This window comes from Periplaneta americana, chromosome 16 (assembly GCF_040183065.1).
Source record: "Periplaneta americana isolate PAMFEO1 chromosome 16, P.americana_PAMFEO1_priV1, whole genome shotgun sequence".
Lineage (NCBI taxonomy): Eukaryota > Metazoa > Arthropoda > Insecta > Blattodea > Blattidae > Periplaneta > Periplaneta americana.
The window spans coordinates 162,670,870-162,692,141 of record NC_091132.1 but is presented as its reverse complement, the minus strand read 5'-3'; the positions used below and the strand labels follow the sequence as shown (position 1 = coordinate 162,692,141).

At 35.3% G+C, this 21,272-nt stretch overlaps 1 protein-coding gene across 4 annotated transcripts in view; it reads left to right on the top strand.

Annotated features, from left to right (window-relative positions):
* The window catches only part of LOC138691698 (zinc finger protein 665-like), a 43,842-nt gene that overhangs the window by 13,407 nt on the left and 9,163 nt on the right, over positions 1–21,272 (top strand). The window contains exons 2-5 of one of the 4 annotated variants that reach the window (XM_069813953.1): positions 5,591–5,789; positions 10,736–10,833; positions 11,480–11,617; positions 15,665–15,747. In XM_069813953.1, coding sequence (XP_069670054.1) covers positions 5,762–5,789; positions 10,736–10,833; positions 11,480–11,617; positions 15,665–15,747 — 347 coding nt within the window. In that variant the 5' untranslated portion in view covers positions 5,591–5,761. Of the gene's footprint in view, positions 1–1,769; positions 5,556–5,590; positions 5,790–9,373; positions 9,465–10,735; positions 10,835–11,479; positions 11,618–15,664; positions 15,748–21,272 lie in introns of those variants that run through there. The other 3 variants (XM_069813954.1, XM_069813955.1, XM_069813952.1) reach the window with 3 other exon arrangements.

Below are 21,272 nucleotides of genomic sequence, written 5' to 3'. Positions count from 1 at the left end.
TGTTCAGTTTTCACAACTAAATCACCATTCTTGAAAAATGTCTCGATAACGAAAGCACAATACTCCATGATTACACAAAATGACATAAAAAATGCTAACAAATGACTGTTGATCGATATCCATAACCCCTCATGTTGCTCAGTAAACGGCCTTCTAAAACCGTCTGAATACTTAGCTGCACCTTGTAGTTCCACAAGTAACGTCCGATTTGAAATCATTCTTCAGTTTCATTGTGTCCTAAATTCTGGAATTAGGTCTCTAACATTCAATTTTTTTGTGCTAAAATTGAAAATTAATATTCCTGCCATTTGCCATTTATCCACTGCTGTGTGCCCGACTTTATTCTACATCAGTCATGGAATAATAGGGCTTTTGATTTCCAGACCCACTTCATACGTCTTTAAGCGAGGAATTTACTGCATATGGCCGCAGAAATCTCGTGTATATTACGTAGACATATACAAAGAATTATATAAAATAATTCCCTTTCTTTCAATGCTGGACGAACTACTTTAGAAATCACTCTGATTCATATTTATATACCACTATTCATTCTATATTGAAAGTTAGTCGACGATCCAACTAATGAGGTAAAATGAATGAAGCTGTGTGGTGAGAATTGACGTCTGTGATATTTATCTGCCTTTTTAGCAAGAAGAATCTTCCCATTTATTATTATTTTCGATAATCTGGTAATTTTACTATTTATTCTCAGTTTGCATAATTTAGCCATTGCATTATGTTGCCCATTTACGTTGTTATTAATTGATTGAACGAATGAATGAATGAATGTTAGCCATGATGTCCCATGTTGGGCACAGGCCTCCTGTGATGCGGTTAAAACCCCCTCGACAGGGATGGTTCAAGTGTACTCACTTGGTAAGCCAATCCAGGCGAGCTTGTCGTGTATACTACTTTTGTAATATGGTTAATAACCCTGTTAGACTTCAACTAGTCTCAGCACTCTCTTCTTTGTTTATATTTTTTTGCACTACCCACATTATACTAACACCAACACTTTGACAAACACTGATTGCTGTTTACACTATTTAACTGATACTTTCTCAACACTGACTTTACTATTTACAAAACTTATCTCACACTTTCACTAATACTGACTTTACTATTTACAATATCTTAACACTGATTACATTATCTATTTACAATGACCTTCCATAGTTCTTTCCACAAAACTCTGTTCTTTGCTGTCTTCGACCATTGTTTCCCCGCCTCTTTGGTAAACATGTCAGACCATCTGAGCCGTGGTCTTCCCTGTCCTCTCTTTCCGACGTAGGGGTCCCACATCGTTACTGCATGGGTCCATCTTGCCTGGTGTAGTCTCGCCACATGTCCCCCCCCCCCCAGGTCCACTTCGTTGCCGTGGCTCGTTCTGCTGCGTCAGTAATGTTCGTTGGTCTTTGCAGTGTTTAGTTTGTCATTCTGTCTCGTAGCGTGTTGCCCAGTATTTTTCTTAACATCTTCCTCTGGCATGTTTGTATATTTGAGCGTTGTCTCTCAGACAGTGTCCAAGTTTGGCAGCTGTATAGCAAAACTGTTATTAAATGTTATTAATTATAAAGCATTAAATACTTAATTGTTGTTACATTTTATATAGGTGCGTGAAATTAAATATTCAAACAATATAAATGTGACCTACTCACGTGTAATTCTGTTATGAAGTTTACTTGTGATTTCTTGTAGATTTTGTATTTGTGTGAATGCTGATTTAATTCTGAATTTTAGAGACTGATGCTGTATTTTTGTGATAGTTTTGCAGACACACATTACAGCACTGTATCATCAGATTGCGAAGGATTTGCACAAGCTGAGACTATTAAGCATTCTGTTCCATTCGCAAACATTTTGCGAGCTCATCGAGGTAAGAAGCAATTCAAATGTCAAGTCTGTGGAAAGTGCTTCGCTCAGGCAAGTAGCTTAGAAATGCATAGGCACGTTACTGGTGAAAAACTATTCATGTGCGATGTATGTGGAAAGTGCTTCTTGCAGCCGAGTGAATTAAAAAGACATGTACGCGTGCATACTGGTGAGAAACCATACAAGTGCAATGATTGTGGAAAATCTTTTGCTCAGTCAGGTGAGCTAAAAAAGCATGGACGCTTGCATACTGGTCAGAGACTATTTAAATGCAATGTTTGTGGAAAATGTTTCTATGAGTCTGATTCCCTAATAAGCCATCAAAGCCTGCATACGGGCGACCATCCATTCAAATGTGATGTTTGTGGAAAGTTATATTCGAATAGGAGTAGCCTAAAATGGCATGAACACAGCCATACTAGTGAGGGAATATTCACATGCGATGTCTGTGGGAAAAGTTTCTCCAATTGGAGCTCCCTTGTGAGACACCGACGCCGGCATATAGATATACCAATCAAATGCAGTGATTGTGGAAAGTGTTTCTCGGATTTGGCTTCTCTAAGAAAGCACCAACGACGGAAATCTGGCGATAAACCACTTAAATGCGATGCTTGTGGTAAGTGCTTTTTTGACCCGAGTGAATTAAAAATTCATGAATGCAAACACACTGGTAAGAAACCATTTAAATGCAACGACTGTGGAAAGTGTTTTTCTTATTTGAGTTCCGTTAAGAGTCATCATAGCCTACACACGGGCGAGAAACAATTTCAGTGCGATATTTGTGGAGTGTGTTTTTCGAATCAGAGAAATTTAAAGAGTCATGGCTGGATTCACTTCTCTGAGAAACCATTCGTTTGCAATTTTTGTGGGAAGTGTTTCTCTCAACATAGTAGTCGATCAAGACATGAACGCCTACACGCAGGTGAGAAGCCATTCAAATGCGATGATTGTGGGAAGTGCTTTTCGCGTAAGACAGGTATAAAAACTCATATGATGAACCATATTAGTTAAAAGCCATTGAAATGCTGTGGTTGTAGACGATATTTCTTGCAGCCCAGGAAAGTGGAAAGCCAGAAATGCCAGCATACTTCGAAACACTACTGTGCTGCGATGTGTGTGGAAATTTTTCAAAGTTTAATAACTTAAACGGTCATTAGTGCCTGCATTCAAGTGTGAAACCATGAAATGTCATATAGAAAATTGTTTCTACATGTTGTTTAACGTGAACACCCATATTCGCCGGGATACAGGGAGAATCTGTTCCAATTCGATGCCCCTAAGTCCCGTTACACACTTGAAGCCATGTCGCTAGCGAAATGTTTTTGCGAGAAAATTCAAGGATTGATAACATGAATTCAAATGGACTTTCACTCACTCAAAGAGATTCTCGTTCGGGGCGAAAACCTCCAACAAGTTTCTCGCTGAAATTGGTAGCTCAGCGAATTTTCGTGACACATTTATCAAAGACGTTTGACATTTATACTCTTTATGACGATTGAATGTAGAAAGAGATAAAGAAGTAATATCACAGGTGGCGATGAATTGTATTGTTTTTATTGACAATGAGAAAAGATGCCTGATAATTGCAGTCAGAAACTTACTGAATTTGTACGATGTCACTCGTAGGCCTATTTATATGATACATGGAATGAAAGCTATAAAAACACGGAACATGAAGAAATCTGGAGACCAATATCGGATGATGTGGAAATAAATAGGGCTATATTTTATTTTGATGGGATTTAATAGTATTAATCATAACATTTGAAATAATGTATCTATATGAAGGGTACACGGAAATAACGATCAAGGTCCATTTTAGAAAGTTTCGAGAAAAACGAATTTTAAAGTTTAAGCATTTAATGCTTTCTTATGTGTGTATTTAATAGAAGTTGACGTAGTGGAATGTCAAGAACGATTATTTCTTATTACTAGCTAGGCCACATGATAGTACTTCCTTTCCAATATAAGAATCAATTTCGATTTTTGATGGACCTTGATTGTTTTTACCGTGTCTTATGTCTAACACTTTATATAATTTCATTCAAAACTTAGCAAAGAATCCTCTATCATATCATTAATGGCAAAAAAAAAAAAAAACTGAGGTCTATTGAATCTGAAATAGAAGGCGTGGGTTTTCATTATTAATTGCTAACTCTACTAACTGCCACTGTCGGCGCAGTTTTCGTTTCTTATCAACGTTTCGCCATTAAGATTAGATTATAGAATGGAACATTCACGTTTGTGCTCTTGGTTCACATTGTCAATCTTGAAGAAGGGGGAAATTTGAATTAAAGTTTCATTCAATTATGGAATGCTCCGCCGCTATAAAGTCTTCATGCATGAATTATAGCTATTTCAACTGCGGAAAGAGCTAAAACAGCCATGCTAGCAAATATTTATTCGATGTAACACGAGTTACTGAAAGATGAGTTTTCATTTAAAAAACCGTAATGTTATCATTGGAAACAAATTTAATCTGGATGTTTCTAGACACTTCCATCATTATTTATTAAATAAGTTGAGTCCTCTAAAATCATAACTCACAATAACAAAATATTTTCTTTGTGAGAATTAAGAAATGGCTCGCACCTCACTAATTACCATTTCGCAGAATCGTTTTAAATATGTCGTCAATAAATATTCTAAATACATTACCAGTTTTTCTATATGGTTCTGAAACTTGGACTCTCACTTTGAGATAGGAACAGAGGTTAAGGGTATTTGAGAATAGGTGTTAGGAAAATATTTGGGGCAAAGTTACAAGAGAATGGAGAAAGTTACACAACGCATACCTGCACGCATTGTATTCTTCATCTGACATAATTACGAACATTAAATCCAGTCGTTTGTGATGGGCAGGGCATGTGGCATGTATGGGCGAATCCAGAAATGCATATAGATTGTTAGTTGGGAGACTGAGACGTAGATGAGAGGATAATATTTAAATTAATTTGAGGGAGGTTATGTGAGAGCGGAAAATTAATGAAAAAAATAAAAGGAAGTGCAGAAATGGAGAACTTACGAAAAAAAGTTTATAACTAAAAATCTGTTTGTTACATTGAAGGAAGTGAAGAATACTGAACTGCTGGAATATACAATTAAATTCCGGGATTTTCTGGAAAGCCAGTCCACAAACTAAGTATATGGAACCGTTCTAGAAGCGTATATGGCGAGTGTGATGTTGCCCCACACGTTTCCTGATTGGCCAAGGAATTTGTGCGCTGTCATGCATCAGCTGTTCTACCGATTTCCATGTCCTTCAAGATTTATTGTGTTTATGTATTCTATGATTATCTGCATGGCTCTAGATTTTGTGTCTAGCACCAAGGTATTGAATCGGCGCAATTCAGGCACCAGTCAGACATTGCGAATTATACAGTCAGCCAGTGTTCTCAACTGAGTGTAAAATTTTTAAGGTTCAAAGTTTCATAAAAATTATCACGTCATGACACTGCTGTATGGTACAACACCGCCTCAGTCTGGGAGTTTTGGTTCAATTTCATCAGATTGACACTGAGAATATGAAACATGAATATTATTAGGAAATTCTTTGGTACGTACTTTTTCACCTTATGTTAAATAATACAATTTAAGGATCGAAGCTAACAACCTGTTGTGGTTAATAAAATTAATAGTGTTTTCATATATCCTCGTGGAATGTATTAGTCGTTGTAATAAGTTGGTTTTAACTTTAGCAATATACTGTTTACAGCTAATTTTAAAAGGAAAAAGCCAGATGGAAATGGGAATGGCAGCGACGAAGACGAAGTGATACCAGTGTGTCAACTAAGACTACATCAAAGGCAATCCCTCTTACTTCGGATGAAGCGGACACAGACCCAGCTGTTGGACGATATGGGGCGTCATCGAAGCTGGCGTTTCAATGGATGACAGCCACGATCACGACATTGGTAGGTATGTTGGATGGTCAGCTATGATTTCGACTAAGAAAATGAAACAATTACTAGAAGATTGTTGGATTCTACGTAAGACCTTAAATTTTATAAAGCTGCTAATCTCTTAAAGAGATAATTCAATCATCAGTGGTTGATGACATATTATTCTCCAGGCTGGCATACTCCAGGGTTAGAATTACGGTTTTCTAAGACAATATACCTGCCTCTGCGTTGGAATATCTACATCCTACGCATATTTTACTCATGGCAATCGATGAATTAAAGAAAAAGTCAGCTTCATTCTATAGCTTTTACTATTTAGGGGGCCTAGAAGCAGAGCTGGAACTTTGTAGAAAATATGGAGGGACATGAACTTGAGTAGTGAAGAACTAAAAGACCTTGTCGTCTCCTAAGTCTTAAAGGAGAATGAACCTTCCTTTCCGGTGACGAAAAAGGCTCTGCTGATACTTTTCTCCCAGCCGTGCACCACCAATACAGTAGATTGCGCTTTCAGCAGTCTGTGAAGGATCAATACATGGCTACAAAGCACTATGGGAAAGAACCGGTTAAACGGACTGGCTATGACGAGTGCACATAGAAAATTTGTGTTTGACAACTACTATTACTTTATTCAAATTGTAGTTGAAAAAATTTGCCATGTACCCAAGAAAATTACTTTTTTCAATAATTACACTGGTCAATAATGATTTTGTTAAATGTACAATTTCTGCTGGATCTTATGTAATGCTGATTCCAAAAAAAAAGAAGCCAGCTTTGTTCTACCACCCACCATTTTCTTCGTAATTTTAGAAAAACATGATTTATTTTTATTGTTATATACAGTCCTTAACATGCAAATGAAAAGAAAATATTTCAAATATTTCATTTCGTTGCTTTAGCAATTGACCTGTAACTTTATATCATTGTTGCCTGTGAAGTCAGAATTCATAAAAATTAATTTTATTCCTCATAAGACTGCGATAGTTGGTATTAATTCTCAGTTGAGTTGGAACGTACAATCATGAAACAAGTTTAATAACCCGTGTTTTATTTCTCCTAAATTTAAGTGTAGTAAAAGTATATTATAAAGCGAAACACACTCGAAATACAGTGTAAATCACAAACAAGTTTTGTTACGTTTGTGATTAATTAACTTTGAAAGCACATAGGCGAATTTTACTAAAAGAGCTTACGAGTGTTCTTGTGATTACAAAATAGATGAGGACAGGAACTGGGCTCCTGAAATCTGTTGTGCTCCATGTAATTCTATCAGCCTAACCAGTTGGCTAAAAGGATCTCGTCATATGCCTTTTCCAGTTCCAATGATATGCTGGGAACCTAAGGATCATTCAAGAGACTGTTACTTTCTAGTAACCACAGATTATAAGATTACAGAGAACTTGTCAGCGAGCTGATTCAGAACTATAACTTGATGGGGTGTCATGTATCTCGCAAAATAACTTATTGGATTCTCATCTATTTCTTTTCTTTCCTCAAAACCTTCGAGTATTGAGTGACGAACATGGAGAGCATTTTCATCAGGATTTTTCTGAAATGGAAAAATGGAGCCCAAATATTCTGTCAGACTACTGCTGGACACACAAAAGAGATGTTTCTGAAGCGAAGTGTAGCCTGAAATCTATTTCACATACATTTTAGATAAATAAAATATGATTTTAGGTAAAATGTTACAAGGTATTAATACTAGAAATGTCTGAAGTACATTTCATATTATTACTCAAAAACCCTGGGTGATAGAACAATTTTGAAAATAGATCTGAAATCAGCACGGAAAATGCTATAAGAATCACCCATTCTTTATCTTTTAACAAGAAATGAGTTTAATTTTCTTGACCAGTGTTATGAATAAATCATTTTCAACTCTTCCATGACGTGGATTTATCATCGTTTTATATCATATGTTAATCAAATAAAAATTAATTAAATATCAATTATTTCCTTATCAATACAAATGTGTCTAGTTTATTATAACTGTTTCTTTCCCTGTACTGTCATCTCTATAAAATTTTAAGCTGCGCCAACCTAACTTGGAAGCTGGCGACACCCCTACAACCATATATATTATAAAGAAACGAGATGAAACTTCAATACTTTACCGCACCACGCACATATGTAGAAATAGTTACTTAACCCTTAACCAGTCTCGCCTAACTTTGTAACATTAGGAGTCGCGCAGGTTGTTGCTGACACCCCAAATGTAATGTGTACTTATGGGCCATTTTTTTAAATAAACAATTAAAATAGCGCTCTTTTTATTTGTAAAACAATCAGAAATACTTTAATAGCTATCACAGTGTTATAATTAATGTACAGTATTTATTTATATATTTATTCATTCATTAATTCATTCATTTGTTCATTTATTTATTCACAGTGCGTTACTGTGTTGAATGACAGCATTGACATCCGGTCATATAGCTATCACTCACTTATCAATGTACAATTTATTTATCTTCCTATTACTAATAAAACCAGTTAAGACCAGTAATGCAAGTTTTGTAAAAACAGGAATTAAAACTTTATTATTGCACGAAGAATCATAATAAATTCTTCAAATAAAGTAATTGGGTTTGTTGCCTGCTTGCAACATTTTGGACTTATTTCATGTTAGTAGAATACAGAGCATGGAAAGACAAGTCGGGGACTGTACTTAACTTATTTTACATAAAAAGTGGACGTAATCGACTTTACTAGTAATAGGATATATACATAGGTAGACTTCTTACATTACATGCACACATACATTTTACAATTTATTTTACATGTCTTTTAACTTATTTATTTCCCTCATTCACTTTTCTCTTACTTTCTAAATGTATGTTCCTAAGGATTTTATTATCTGTTCATTTGTAATTTTTGATAACGTATTGTATACCTGCCACCGCGAGAATGAATGTTAATGCAGCCGAGCGTAACTAGAACGCCATAACCACACTGGTAGAAAAGGAGGTTGGGTTAGAAATACAAAGGCAGTCGCTCTGAAAAGCTACAGTTCTGCAGGTCTGGTTAAATGACTGAAAATAACCTCTAAAGGCAGCAATCCGTGCAAATCAGACATCATTGTTTTGTGCGGTAGGACATTGAGTTGTGGAAGGGGTAGGATACCAATTTTTACTTTTATGAAATAGTACGGATTTAGTAAAGACAGGTTTTAGTCTTGAATATAATATAATTTGTCATTCTACTTTAATAAGGTAAGTCCTAGTCATTACAACACTACTTTGCTTTTACTGTTATTTCGTAATACGTTTTAGTTTTCGGAAGTATATCAAACAATTTAAACTTGTTTACTACATTTATTTTATTTTGACGGTGGATATAATAGCGCATATGGATTTATCCCGTTTTGGGTCTCCGTTCATTTGGGAAGACTGCGTCTTTGAAGTTGTTCTACTCATTCATATTCATGTGTCTTTACACTGCAGCATATTTCGCCTTTAAATATAGAAGGATAAAGGGTATAGAAACAACATGAACGGGAATTACAAAATGGTAGAATTATATTAAAGTGTATTTATTTTTGCAACCACAAATTGGAACCATCTTACATATTTTTAACACTTAACAAATGTTACAATCTAGAAGGCCGTGTACGCAACAACTACCGAATCAACGTTGAAATCATTGCTTAGGCTATAGGTACCTACTGTATATTATAACAGTTATAAGGTATGTAAATTCTTTTATTGTTCCACGAAAAGTCTGATATTCTTAATATTTATATTGGATTACAATATTTCTGATTCGTAGTGCGACTTTGTAATTGAATCCATCTTCAGGCGTTTAGTTGTAACTAAAACATAATTTTTCACTATCGAGGAGAAAAGTTTGCAAGAAACCAAGGATAGTATTCTTTCGTCATACAAATCCATGTGATGTATCTGGCTTTGGAGCATAACAGTGCTATAGCAGTTGTAGAATCATATGACGATATGAAATATAACATTAAAGGCTGGTTCACAATAAACCTGGAATGGAAACGAGAACGAGAACGGAAATATTGTTAAAATAAATTTATTTAAACAGTTAATTGTGAATGCTCACATTTCAATACATTTATTTTAACAATATTTCCGTTCTCGTTCTTGTTGTCGTTTCTGTTCCAGGTTTATTGTGAACCAGCCTTAACTCCTTTTCAAAAAAGTGATGTACTCTATCTGATTTTGCAACTACACTCCTCACTTATTATATTCATTTTATGGAGTAGTCCTGTCTGAAAACGTTTGAATCCAATTAAATCTCTATCTTTCATCTTTGAAATGACACAATATTGGACATGGTTGAAATGTGATATTGCTTGTTGCTCAGTCAACTGTCCGAAGACAGGTCTGAACCTCACAAGTTATACAAACAAGGCACCACTTATGAGGCAACTAGGCCAGGAGATAATGTGGTAGGATGGTCAGCTCTGTTGCATACATCGCTGACATATCGTCAAGTGAGATGTACTGCCTGATAATAAATGTAGCCTACATATCAGCCAGAATGTCAATCAGAGGCAGTGTGGTTATTAAACATTGTAATTGTAAACAAAAATACGTGTGTAAGCGCCCGTGCAATTATAATAAGAAACTAAGAATATAAATTTTAATAATATGCGAATAATATGGATCCATTAACAATATCATTTAATTTAGGCGTCAGGAAAAGTAAAGTCATTATTGTAGAAATGTTTATGTTCTTTGAGTATAGTATATTGTATGTACATGAAATAAATGTACTGGTATTTGATTTATTCGTGTAAATTACACATAGGCTATATTGAACATGTTCGTAATAGGCCTACTGTGTAATATTATTATTTCATTATTACATACCGACATATATAGAAATTTAAATAAAAAAATGTGATAGCAAATTGAAATAAGTTTTTCTGCACAGTTCAGTTTGTGTTAATCACTGCATATTTACGCAACTATTTTTTTTTTTTTTTTTCCCAGTTGTGATGGATGTGATCAAGTTGGAACCTGATGCTGATCCATTGGGCTTACAACCACATGACACATACGAAATAGGGGATAATAACACTTTACCAGAGGTAAACTGAAGTGACTCACTATGTATTTCGTTTATTTTTTTGTCTAACTGTGCAAGAAAAGCATACATTTCATAGTTACATTCAGTAGACTAAATTAGAGTCCCACACCTTATTTGTGTAATATAAGGCATCATCGTTTTGACTGACGATAATAAATGCACGTGGTTGGATTCTCCACATAGAAAGACATTTTTTCACATCAAGTTCAGCTAGTCTGTGGGAATGGTCCTAACCTTGCATCATGATAGAGAAGTGCATAGAAACGTTAAGGTACAAATGTATTTACATTCTTCGGTTCTAGACAAGTCATAGATATTCAAAAGCAAACAAAATTTGAGTGACGACGCAAATTTCTGAAAACATATTTAGACAGGCAGAGTAGAACATAAATCAACTTCTTTTACACAATATATTATACCTAGTATGTAAATTATTTTCGGAAGGAATACCTGACCCATTAACAGACGTAACCTGTTTCTTAGGTCTAGTTCCTATTCTGCCTTCAATATTCATTCCTAATTTGTTGTCTGTGTTGAAAGAGCTAGTCAATGACTACCATGCAGAACCAGATTGAAGGTTGTTACACATGAATTCAACTTTAAAATAGCTAAAGACTTTTGTCCAAGATGTTTTTTATGTTCTGTAGGAAGGGAATTTATCGCATCTGGAAGTGGCGGGGATGAAGACGGAATGTGTGGACTATAGCTGTGATCTCAAATCAGAGATAAAAGTTGAAGACACTCCAGTGTCTATGCCCTTCGCATTCGTGAAAGCTGAAGTTAATGTAAGTGGTTTACTATCAATATGCAGATGTACCAGTAATGCATTTAAGTATGTCACAACCAATAACAATCTTGAATAGTATTGTTTTCTTTATTTCCCATATTTTATAAATTTGGCAGCTTTGAGTTTTAGATTTTAAATAGAGTAATAATTCAAAAATGTGTAATTCCAGTGGGTAACAGAGAATTATCTCGAATACAGGGAGAAAGTTGCGCGTAAGAGCAGGATATCATTTGGATTTTACAAAATTTTTCTTTTGTTGTACTGGTCTAGCAATTATTTTGTTAGACATTGAATAGTAGGTTCAAACGGATATAGCATAGGTTTATTCAAAACTGACAAAAGATTGGAAGTTCTCTAAGTTTGTTAAGAAATGAGTTTATAACATAATAATAATAATAATAATAATAATAATAATAATAATACATACATACGAAGAAAGAGTAATGGAACGGAGAAAAATTCTCTCCAGCACCGGAATTTGAACCCGGGTTTCCAGCTCTATGTGCTGATGCTTTATCCACTAAGCCACAACGGATACCACCCCGGCGTCGGACAGAATCGTCTCAGATTAAGCTCCAACTCTTGGGTTCCCTATAGTGGCCGCCCTCTGCACTACGTCATAGATGTCTATGAACGTAGGACTGAAGCCCACACATGTGCTGAGGTGCACTCGTTATGTGTGTCTAGTTGGCCGGGATCCGACGGAATAAGCGCCGTCTTAAATCACGAAGTGATTTACACGCATATCATATATATATTATTTGATGTACCGAAGTACATATGATATTTCCATGGAGATATTGTGCGTCATCATACGATAAAAGAGTAATGGAACGGAGAAAAATTCTCTCCGGCGCCGGGATTTGAACCCGGGTTTTCAGCTTTACGTGCTGATGCTTTATTCACTAAGCCACACTGGATACCACCCCGGCATCGGACAGAATCGTCTCAGATTAAGCTCCAACTCTTGGGTTCCCTCTAGTGGCCGTCCTCTGCACTACGTCATAGATGTCTATGAACGTAGGACTGAAGTCCACACATGTGCTGAGGTGCACTCGTTATGAGTGACTAGTTGGCCGGGATCCGACGGAATAAGCGCCGTCTTAAATCACGAAGTGATTTACGCATATCATATATATATTATTTTAATGTACCGAAGTACGTATGATATTTCCATGCAGATATTCTGCATCATCATACAATGAAAGAGTAATGGAATGGAGAAAAATTCTCTTCGGCGCCGGGATTTGAACCCGGGTTTTCAGCTCTACGTGCTGTTGCTTTATCCACTAAGCCACACTGGATACTACCCTGGCGTCGGACAGAATCGTCTCAGATTAAGCTCCAACTCTTGGGTTCCCTCTAGTGGCCGCCCTCTGCACCACGTCATAGATATCTATGAACGTAGGACCAAAGTCCACACATGTGCTGAGGTGCACGCGTTATGAGTGACTAGTTGGCCGGGATCTGCATGGAAATATCATATGTACTTCGGTACATTAAAATAATATATACTGTATATAAATAATAATACAGCTTTGTTTATAAAGGACTTTGTTTTATTCTCTTATAAATAAATCCATGAAAATACGCAATACTGTTAAGTAGCTCATCTGTCCCCTCACAACTTGATCCACTCCGTATTCTGCATGTTGAATATTCCATGTATATATTTTTTTTATAATTTCTTGTACATATAGTTATAAAATCAGTATTAATATCGGTTGTTACAGTCTTTGAACTGCCATAAGATTCTTTATCTGGCACGAAACCGACTTCTTAATATCCTACAATCTTCCACAGTGACAACAAATTTCATTTGAATTTATGAATCTTCTCAAACCGCCAGAACATTCTGTGTTACATATCATTTTACAGTGAAATTGACTAAAGCCAAAACTTTTATTTTGTGCTTTCTTATCTGAAAAGAACAAGTCATGTTATAGAGTCTGCATTTTGGAGGATATGAAATTTTCAACTATGATATACATACAGCCAAATGTATTTATATGTCACTATAATCTTTTATTGTTTATTTGCATAAAATATCGTAAAAATTCTAATTACGTATTTTGTACATTACGTGCAAATATTTTCAGTGTTGCAATTTTATTCCAATGCGTTTCAATATAAGCAAATAGCCTAAATTTATTTAAGGATTATAAGTGTTATTAGAGGAAAAAAATTCGCTCAGGCGCTGGGGATCGAACCCGGATTTTTTGTTCTATGTACCAAGCGTTCTAATCTACGACTGGTCAGGTTTTTTCCTTACGTATGATTTTAGAGAAATTTTATGAATTTAACTTACCGTTACACCAGTTGTATATTGATTTTAAACAAGCATGTGATACAATAAATAGGAATTATATATTTGATGCAATGGCAGAATTTGGAATCTCTAGAAAGTTAATTGCCTTAACCAAGATGACCTTAATGAATACACAAAATAAAGTTAAAATACAGAATAAATTATCAAAAATGTTCATAACCCATAATGGAATTAGACAGGGTGACTCCTTATCAACACTCTTATTTAATATTGGTCTAGAGCGAGTTATTAGAAAGATTGCCATTAATCCAGGGGGAACCATATTTAATAGAATGTTTCAATACTTTGCTTTTGCTGATGATGTAGCTGTATTTGCACGGAATGTGTCATCCTTAGATGATGTCCTCAAACAGATACATAATGAGACAAATGCTTCAAATTTAAATATTAACAGAACAAAGACAAAGTATATGAATAACATAACCACGAGAGACAATACTGTAAAAACTGTTGTCTTAAATGAGGTTACTTTTGAGAAAGTGTCAAGGTTGCGATATCTCGGCTCGATAGTCACCGAGGATAACAACATATTAACTGAGATCAAGGATAAAATAGCCATTGGTAATCGACGCCTCAGAGCATTAGATAAAATTATAAGAACCAGATATATCTAAAAAAAATGAAGGTGAGGATTTATAAAACAATTATTAAAACTACGGTGACTTTTGGAAGCGAAACCTGGACTCTACCTGAACGAGCAATAACCATCTTAAATATGTGGGAAAGGAAAATTTTAAGAAAAATTTATGGCCCTATTTATGATAAGGGAGAGTGGAGAATTAGGACTAATTCTGAACTACAAAAACTATATAAAGATCCAAGTATTGTCACTGATATAAAAATTAGACGGCTGGAGTGGCTGGGCCACATTATCAGAATGGACAATAATAATATTCCTAAAAGATTACTAGATGCCACGCTAAGTGGTAAAAGAAGAGCAGGAAGACCTAAACTACGATGGTTGGATGATGTTCAGGATGATATAGTTAAAGCAGGAATTAAGAGGTGGAGACGGAGAGCCCTAGAGAGGGAAGATTGGGCGGCAATTCTTAAGGAGGTCAAGGGCTGTATGACAGATGATGATGATGACCAAGCGTTCTAACCACTAAGCTACGCCAAATTTCAATCCACAGCACTGGATCGAATTCCTCTCCTCTAGTTTTTTTCCCTTTGTGGCCTTACTCCATGTAAGACATATTTGTTGACATAATGTATATTAAGTCAATTGCCATTACACAAGGAGCACACTCAATTGAGTGACGTTGTGGCCGGGATTCCTCAGTATATGCACTGGTGAGCGAAGATTAATTTTTGATCTTGCAGAATTTATCTGTTATGGTAACAAGTGTTATTAGAGGAGATTGACTTGAACTTCGGCGTAGCTCAGTGGTTAGAGCGCTTGGTACGTAGAACTAAGGACCCGGGTTCGATCCCCGGCGGTGGAGCGAATTTGTCTCCTCTAATAACATTTATTACCATAACAGATAAATTCTATAGGACCAAAAATTAATCTTTACGTAGATTATTGAAGGATGTTTCAAGAATGTAATGCAAAGTGGTTACAGAAAACCAATTCTATCTTGTATAAATCTCATTACAACCTTACTGAAAAATTAGATTCAATTCACTAGGTTTGAATAGTGAGTTATTTGACATAGGAAGCCAATGACCCATATGGGCAGTTAAAGCTCTCTTCATTGTTTACTCATTTTCCAGGAAGATTTGTTCGATGTGGACAGAGTTCAGCAGGAACAGAAAGTGGAAGTATCTTCAGAAGAGGATGAAGTGTTGACTGAGAGGTGAGTTTACTGTACTGGTTTTGCTTATTCCATTCTTTCAGAACTTTATTTAATGAAGATATAGGGAATAAATTTTATAATGTATGATACTGTTTTTATCTACCATGTTATTCTTATTAACTCCTCGATATATCTTGGTACAGAAATGACATAAGATTCACCAAAATGATCATTACCATGACAAGTATCACACTACAATTCCTATTATATCTGCTGCTTCAATATTCTGCTGTCCTTCGAGAACCATGATCTCTTTTAGAGTACGATCACGTCACTACTTTGATTGACAACATTTCTACTGCGACTGCAATCCCTGTCCATTGTGCTATTTCTCTGCTTTTCGTGCCGTACAATTCGAGTGCTGCGAAAGTTGCGACAAGTTTTATGAGTGTGTACGTCTATACTTATAGGTTGCGTTACTTTTACAGCAACAACAGCTACCTGGAGCTTTTCGTCTCTCTCCTCATACTTCACTGAATTTGTAGGTTGTGTTCACTGTCAAATTTTCATTTTCATTTCATGAAATGCAGACAAATACAGATGTATCTTAAATATCTGTTTTTCATTATGAAACCGAGAACAAATCAATCACTCAACTGGGTACCAGTTGTTTGCTTACAACATTCTATTCTATCCTCGTAGTGTATCCAGCTATTTGCTGACAACACGTGTTCCACTATGTCTCACTATGAATTTCCTCTTCTTACAAATGATGGATAAAGGCACGATGTTGGTTGTACATTTAAGCAGCCACATTCCAAAGATAAGGTGTATTCAGTATATATTGGACAGATTTATCCATGGTTACAGGAATTGCAGATTTTAGATTAGTTTTATGGATGTTTGTGACAGGGCACTTTAAGAGGATATGTTCCAAATCTTCTTCGTTATTGTTGCACCAACAACAACTGCTAGAGTCAACAAGTTTAAAGCGGTGAAGATTGGCCTGTCCTGGCTCTTGCTAAGAAAGTTTGTATGTGTCTGGGAATGTTGCGGAACATTTGTGAATCAATAGGTTTCTTTCATATGTTTTAAAGAACTTTGCCTTTATCAGAAGAAAGCCATAATTCGATCCATAAATTAATTAAATGAGAATTAACTGCAGAATATGCGCAGATTAAAGAAATTGTTTGCATAGGTTTGGGTCCCAAAAATGTTCCCTGTTTGGCAATATTATCAACAATCTCATTTCTAGTAATGCCGCAATGACTAGATACCCATTGGAATACTATTTCTTTTTGAAGATTTAGTTTATTTAATATTTTCTGTATAGAGATTGTAATTTGTGGGAAGTTGAAGTATATTTCATGATATTTAGAATACCTCCCATTGAGTCACTAAAAATGCATACAAGTATATCATATAGGAAGAGACATGTAAAAGAGTTGGCTCTATAGCCAGTAGTTCTGTTTCGAGACTAGAGGGAGATGAACATGATATATAATATCTCTCGTTATGTTTTGGGATATAATATCCTGCGCCTGAAACTCCTGAAGTTGCTTACAACATAAAGTCCACTGTAGTCTATTCAGGTTTTGTTTTCCATGAGAAATGATGGGTCTTTGATCAGTGTTCATTATAGAGCCCTGTAGCTAATAGCCAGAGTTGGGGTGTAGTCAATATATTCTGCAGGGCTGTGTCTTCTGCAACTGGTACTGATGATTTTAATTTACTGCTTTTGTGGTTTATGGATGGACAATATAGAAGAATGTGTTCCAGATCTTCATCAGGATTATTACACCACAGACAAGTAAGATTATCAGAAAGGTGAAATCGGTGTAGGTACAATTGTGTGACAATGTGACCTGTTCTGGCTCTTGTTAAAAATGTTTGAACATGTCTGGGCAAGTTTTTGTACATTTCCAGGTCATTTGGTTTCTTTTGTATGGACTGCAAAATTTTTTCTCTGTCAGAAGAGAGTCAATTGTTTATTCCTAGGTTTATAAAATGAGACTTTACTGAAGCAAAGGCATTGGATAGAGATATCACTTGATATATGTTTTCTGTGTTGCAACAAAGTTTTGAATGATTAAGAAATGAAGAGGCTTGGTCAAGAACTGAATGAAAACAGAGAACAGGTGAAGTTCAATCGCCTTTTGACAACTGTTTTGAAGTTACAAGATCTGTTTCATAAATCTGCGTTAGATTTTCAATTACATTAATTATTTTTAATTTTACATCCATTTATTCCATTGAGCCCAAAATGTGTAATATTTATTTTTAAAGGTATAATTTAATATTTCATTGCATTAGCAAATTCTACTATACCTTTTTATTTTTACTGTGGCAGACAGCAGTCATTTGTTGAACTTATTATCTATTTATCTTTTTTAGTAAATTGAACTTTCGAATGTACAGAATTTAAATTAGTTCTTTATGGTTGTGAAACTTGGACTCTCAGTTTGAAATAGCAACATAGGTTAAGGGTGTTTGAGAATAAGGTGCTTAGGAAAATATTTGGGGCTAAGAGGGCTTATGTGAGGGCGGCAATGAACCTCCGGGTTCCTTAAAAGCCAGTAAGTAAGAAGGAATGTTAATTTTTCCTAAATTATGGTTTAGGCTTATACAAAAGAAAAAAAATTCTCCACAGTTAGTAGCTGTGGCGGATTGCTGTCTCTGTATGCCCAAATATTCATTAGTCTGCATTAGAACATTCCTAACTTTTTTAAACTGGAGATCTCTGTGGGTAAAGGAGTTACTGCTAGTAACATATGAACGAACATACTTGCTCAATGATCACAGTTTTTCATGTTTTTTTTAAATTTCGGTAGCTTTCCGTTTTCTTTTAATGGCTCCTAACTCAAATTTACTTGGGAATTCCATTCTTAATTATGGACATTCCTACAAAAACACTTTAACACTACCACTACACACCGATAATAGTCTCATAATTATAGAAATTAAATACGCTGCAACACAAGCACTAGACACTTTGTTTAATACTCAATCCAGTGACAAGTGACAATATTGTTGACTTTGGCTGTTGCATTCATTATTAATTATGTAAATAAGCCTACTGTTACAATTTGAATAAACTGTACACGGTAGCCAACTTTTACAAGTTGAACACATTAAACTCTGCATTCAATTTATGACTCTACACTGAAAACAATAAAGTGATTTTTAATACGCTTTCTGATATAATAATTAATTAGGTAATTACTTATTTTCTCAATTCTGATTTTTAGTCGGCAGATTTGTTGTCTATTCCATTTGCATAATTCATTAAAAAAGCTTGTTCCTGGTTTTTGAGGCCCCCAGAATCATGAGGCCCTCAGCACAGACACCATAGGCTCCTGCCTAAATCAGGTCCTGATTCTGTCCAGTGTCCAGTGGAATTTTCTGAAAAATCTTGCATTTCCCACATTCTTATAATCAAATATTTCTTCGTTTGAAAATGCATTAGTGACTCGGGAAAGAAAGGAATGAGCCACAACCCACCATGGCAACATGCCTATCTTGAAAGACTTAAATGTTAATGTTATGTTTTATTTAACGACGCTCGCAACTGCAGAGGTTATATCAGCGTTGCCGGATGTGCCGGAATTTTGTCCCGCGGGAGTTCTTTCACATGCCAGTAAATCTACTGACATGAGCCTGTCGCATTTAAGTACAGTTAAATGCCACCTACCTGGCCCGGTATCGAACCCGCAACCTTGGGCATAGAAGGCCATCGCTATACTAATTCGCCAACCAGGTCGACTATCTTGAAAGATCATAGTCATTCAATAGTCCTTGCTATGAAGACAGTAGGCAAAAGATGTGCAACAGTGTAATGATCCTTCAAATCGTCATCAATAGAAACACTGCACTGGTTGATTGCATTTTGGGTCTTTGCAGACTGCTGAAGAACAAAACTTACGAGTAAAGGCCCATTCACAATGAAAATTAAACATAACGTAAGCATAAAACCTTGTGTCCATGTTATTTAATGAAAGCATTCACAATGAATTACATAAGCATAAACTTAATCTTAATCATAAGACGTTAACATGAAAGTTTGCAAACTCCAAACTTTCATCCTTATGTTTATGCGATTTGGAAACAGTACTCAAGCGGAAAGCGTGTTTTCACGTTTTGTTTAACATCTCATGGGCTTTGCCTACAAGCAATATTTTGATCTATTGGCCGTGATGATAGCTAGGCGCGCAACATGGAATCATATGACGAAAAGTTGATTATTTTATACCAAGAAAACCCTTGCCTATACGACAAGAAACATAAAACATACAAAGATATTACATTAAAAGAGAATGTATGGGAAAAAATAGCACAGGAAATGAATTCTGAAGGTAGGTATTAGTTAAATCATTTTATAGCTAACATTATTTTATAGTTCAAAGTATTGGTGTTTCAAAATATATTAGTATGTGAATGTGGTTATAAAAGTCCCCCTGTTGTATTCTTCTCTCATTCAATGGATGAATCCACCATCGTTTTTTACATCTCCGTTTCTTTGATTTCAAGTATTGAAAGCCATATACTGATGCCATTGTAGTTATTAGAACCATAAATTGAATAGCTACATCGTCATTATGCAATTCTCCATTTTTATTTAATAGATTCTGTAGTTTTGTTGATTCGGTATGTTTGTTTCCACACATGTGTTATGTTTACGTTATGTTTAATTTTCATTGTAAATGGGCCTTGGCTACTTAAGTTTGTGGCATATGTTTATGTGCTTATGTTAATGTTTACGTTATGTTTAATTTTCATTGTGAATGGGCCTTAATAGTTCAGTTGTGATATGTGCACCAAGATTCCGTAAAGAAAATGTAATGTCATTGTTGTTTTAGCGAAGTATACGCGTTTACAGCAGGGAGAAATAAACACGAATCACAGTGCCTTAGTAATTATCCTCCACCAACACAAGCAGATATAACTATTACAAAGCTTATAAAATATTTTTTTTTTATGTTTTGGTGTTTATTGAGCCACATGGAGTACTGTAGTACGATGATAATTATTCATGTATTTGTAACGAGTCTCTTTATAATCAAATCTGATATTATTTTAATAATAATAATAATAATAATAATAATAATAATAATAATGGTTTATTCATCCACAAACGATTACGGAAAACACGGGAATTTTACTGGAAGCAAGTAAAGCGATCGGTTTGGAAGTAAATCCCGAAAAGACAAAGTATATGATTATGTCTCGTGACCAGAATATTGTACGAAATGGAAATATAAAAATTGGAAATTTATCCTTCGAAGGGGTGGAAAAATTCAAATATCTTGGAGCAACAGTAACAAATATAAATGACACTCGGGAGGAAATTAAACGCAGAATATATATGGGAAATGCGTGTTATTATTCGGTTGAGAAGCTTTTATCATCTAGTCTGCTGTCAAAAAATCTGATATATAAAACAGTTATATTACCGGTTGTTCTGTATGGTTGTGAAACTTGGACTCTCACTCTGAGAGAGGAACATAGGTTAAGGGTGTTTGAGCATAAGGTGCTTAGGAAAATATTTGGGACTAAGCGGGATGAAGTTACAGGAGAATGGAGAAAGT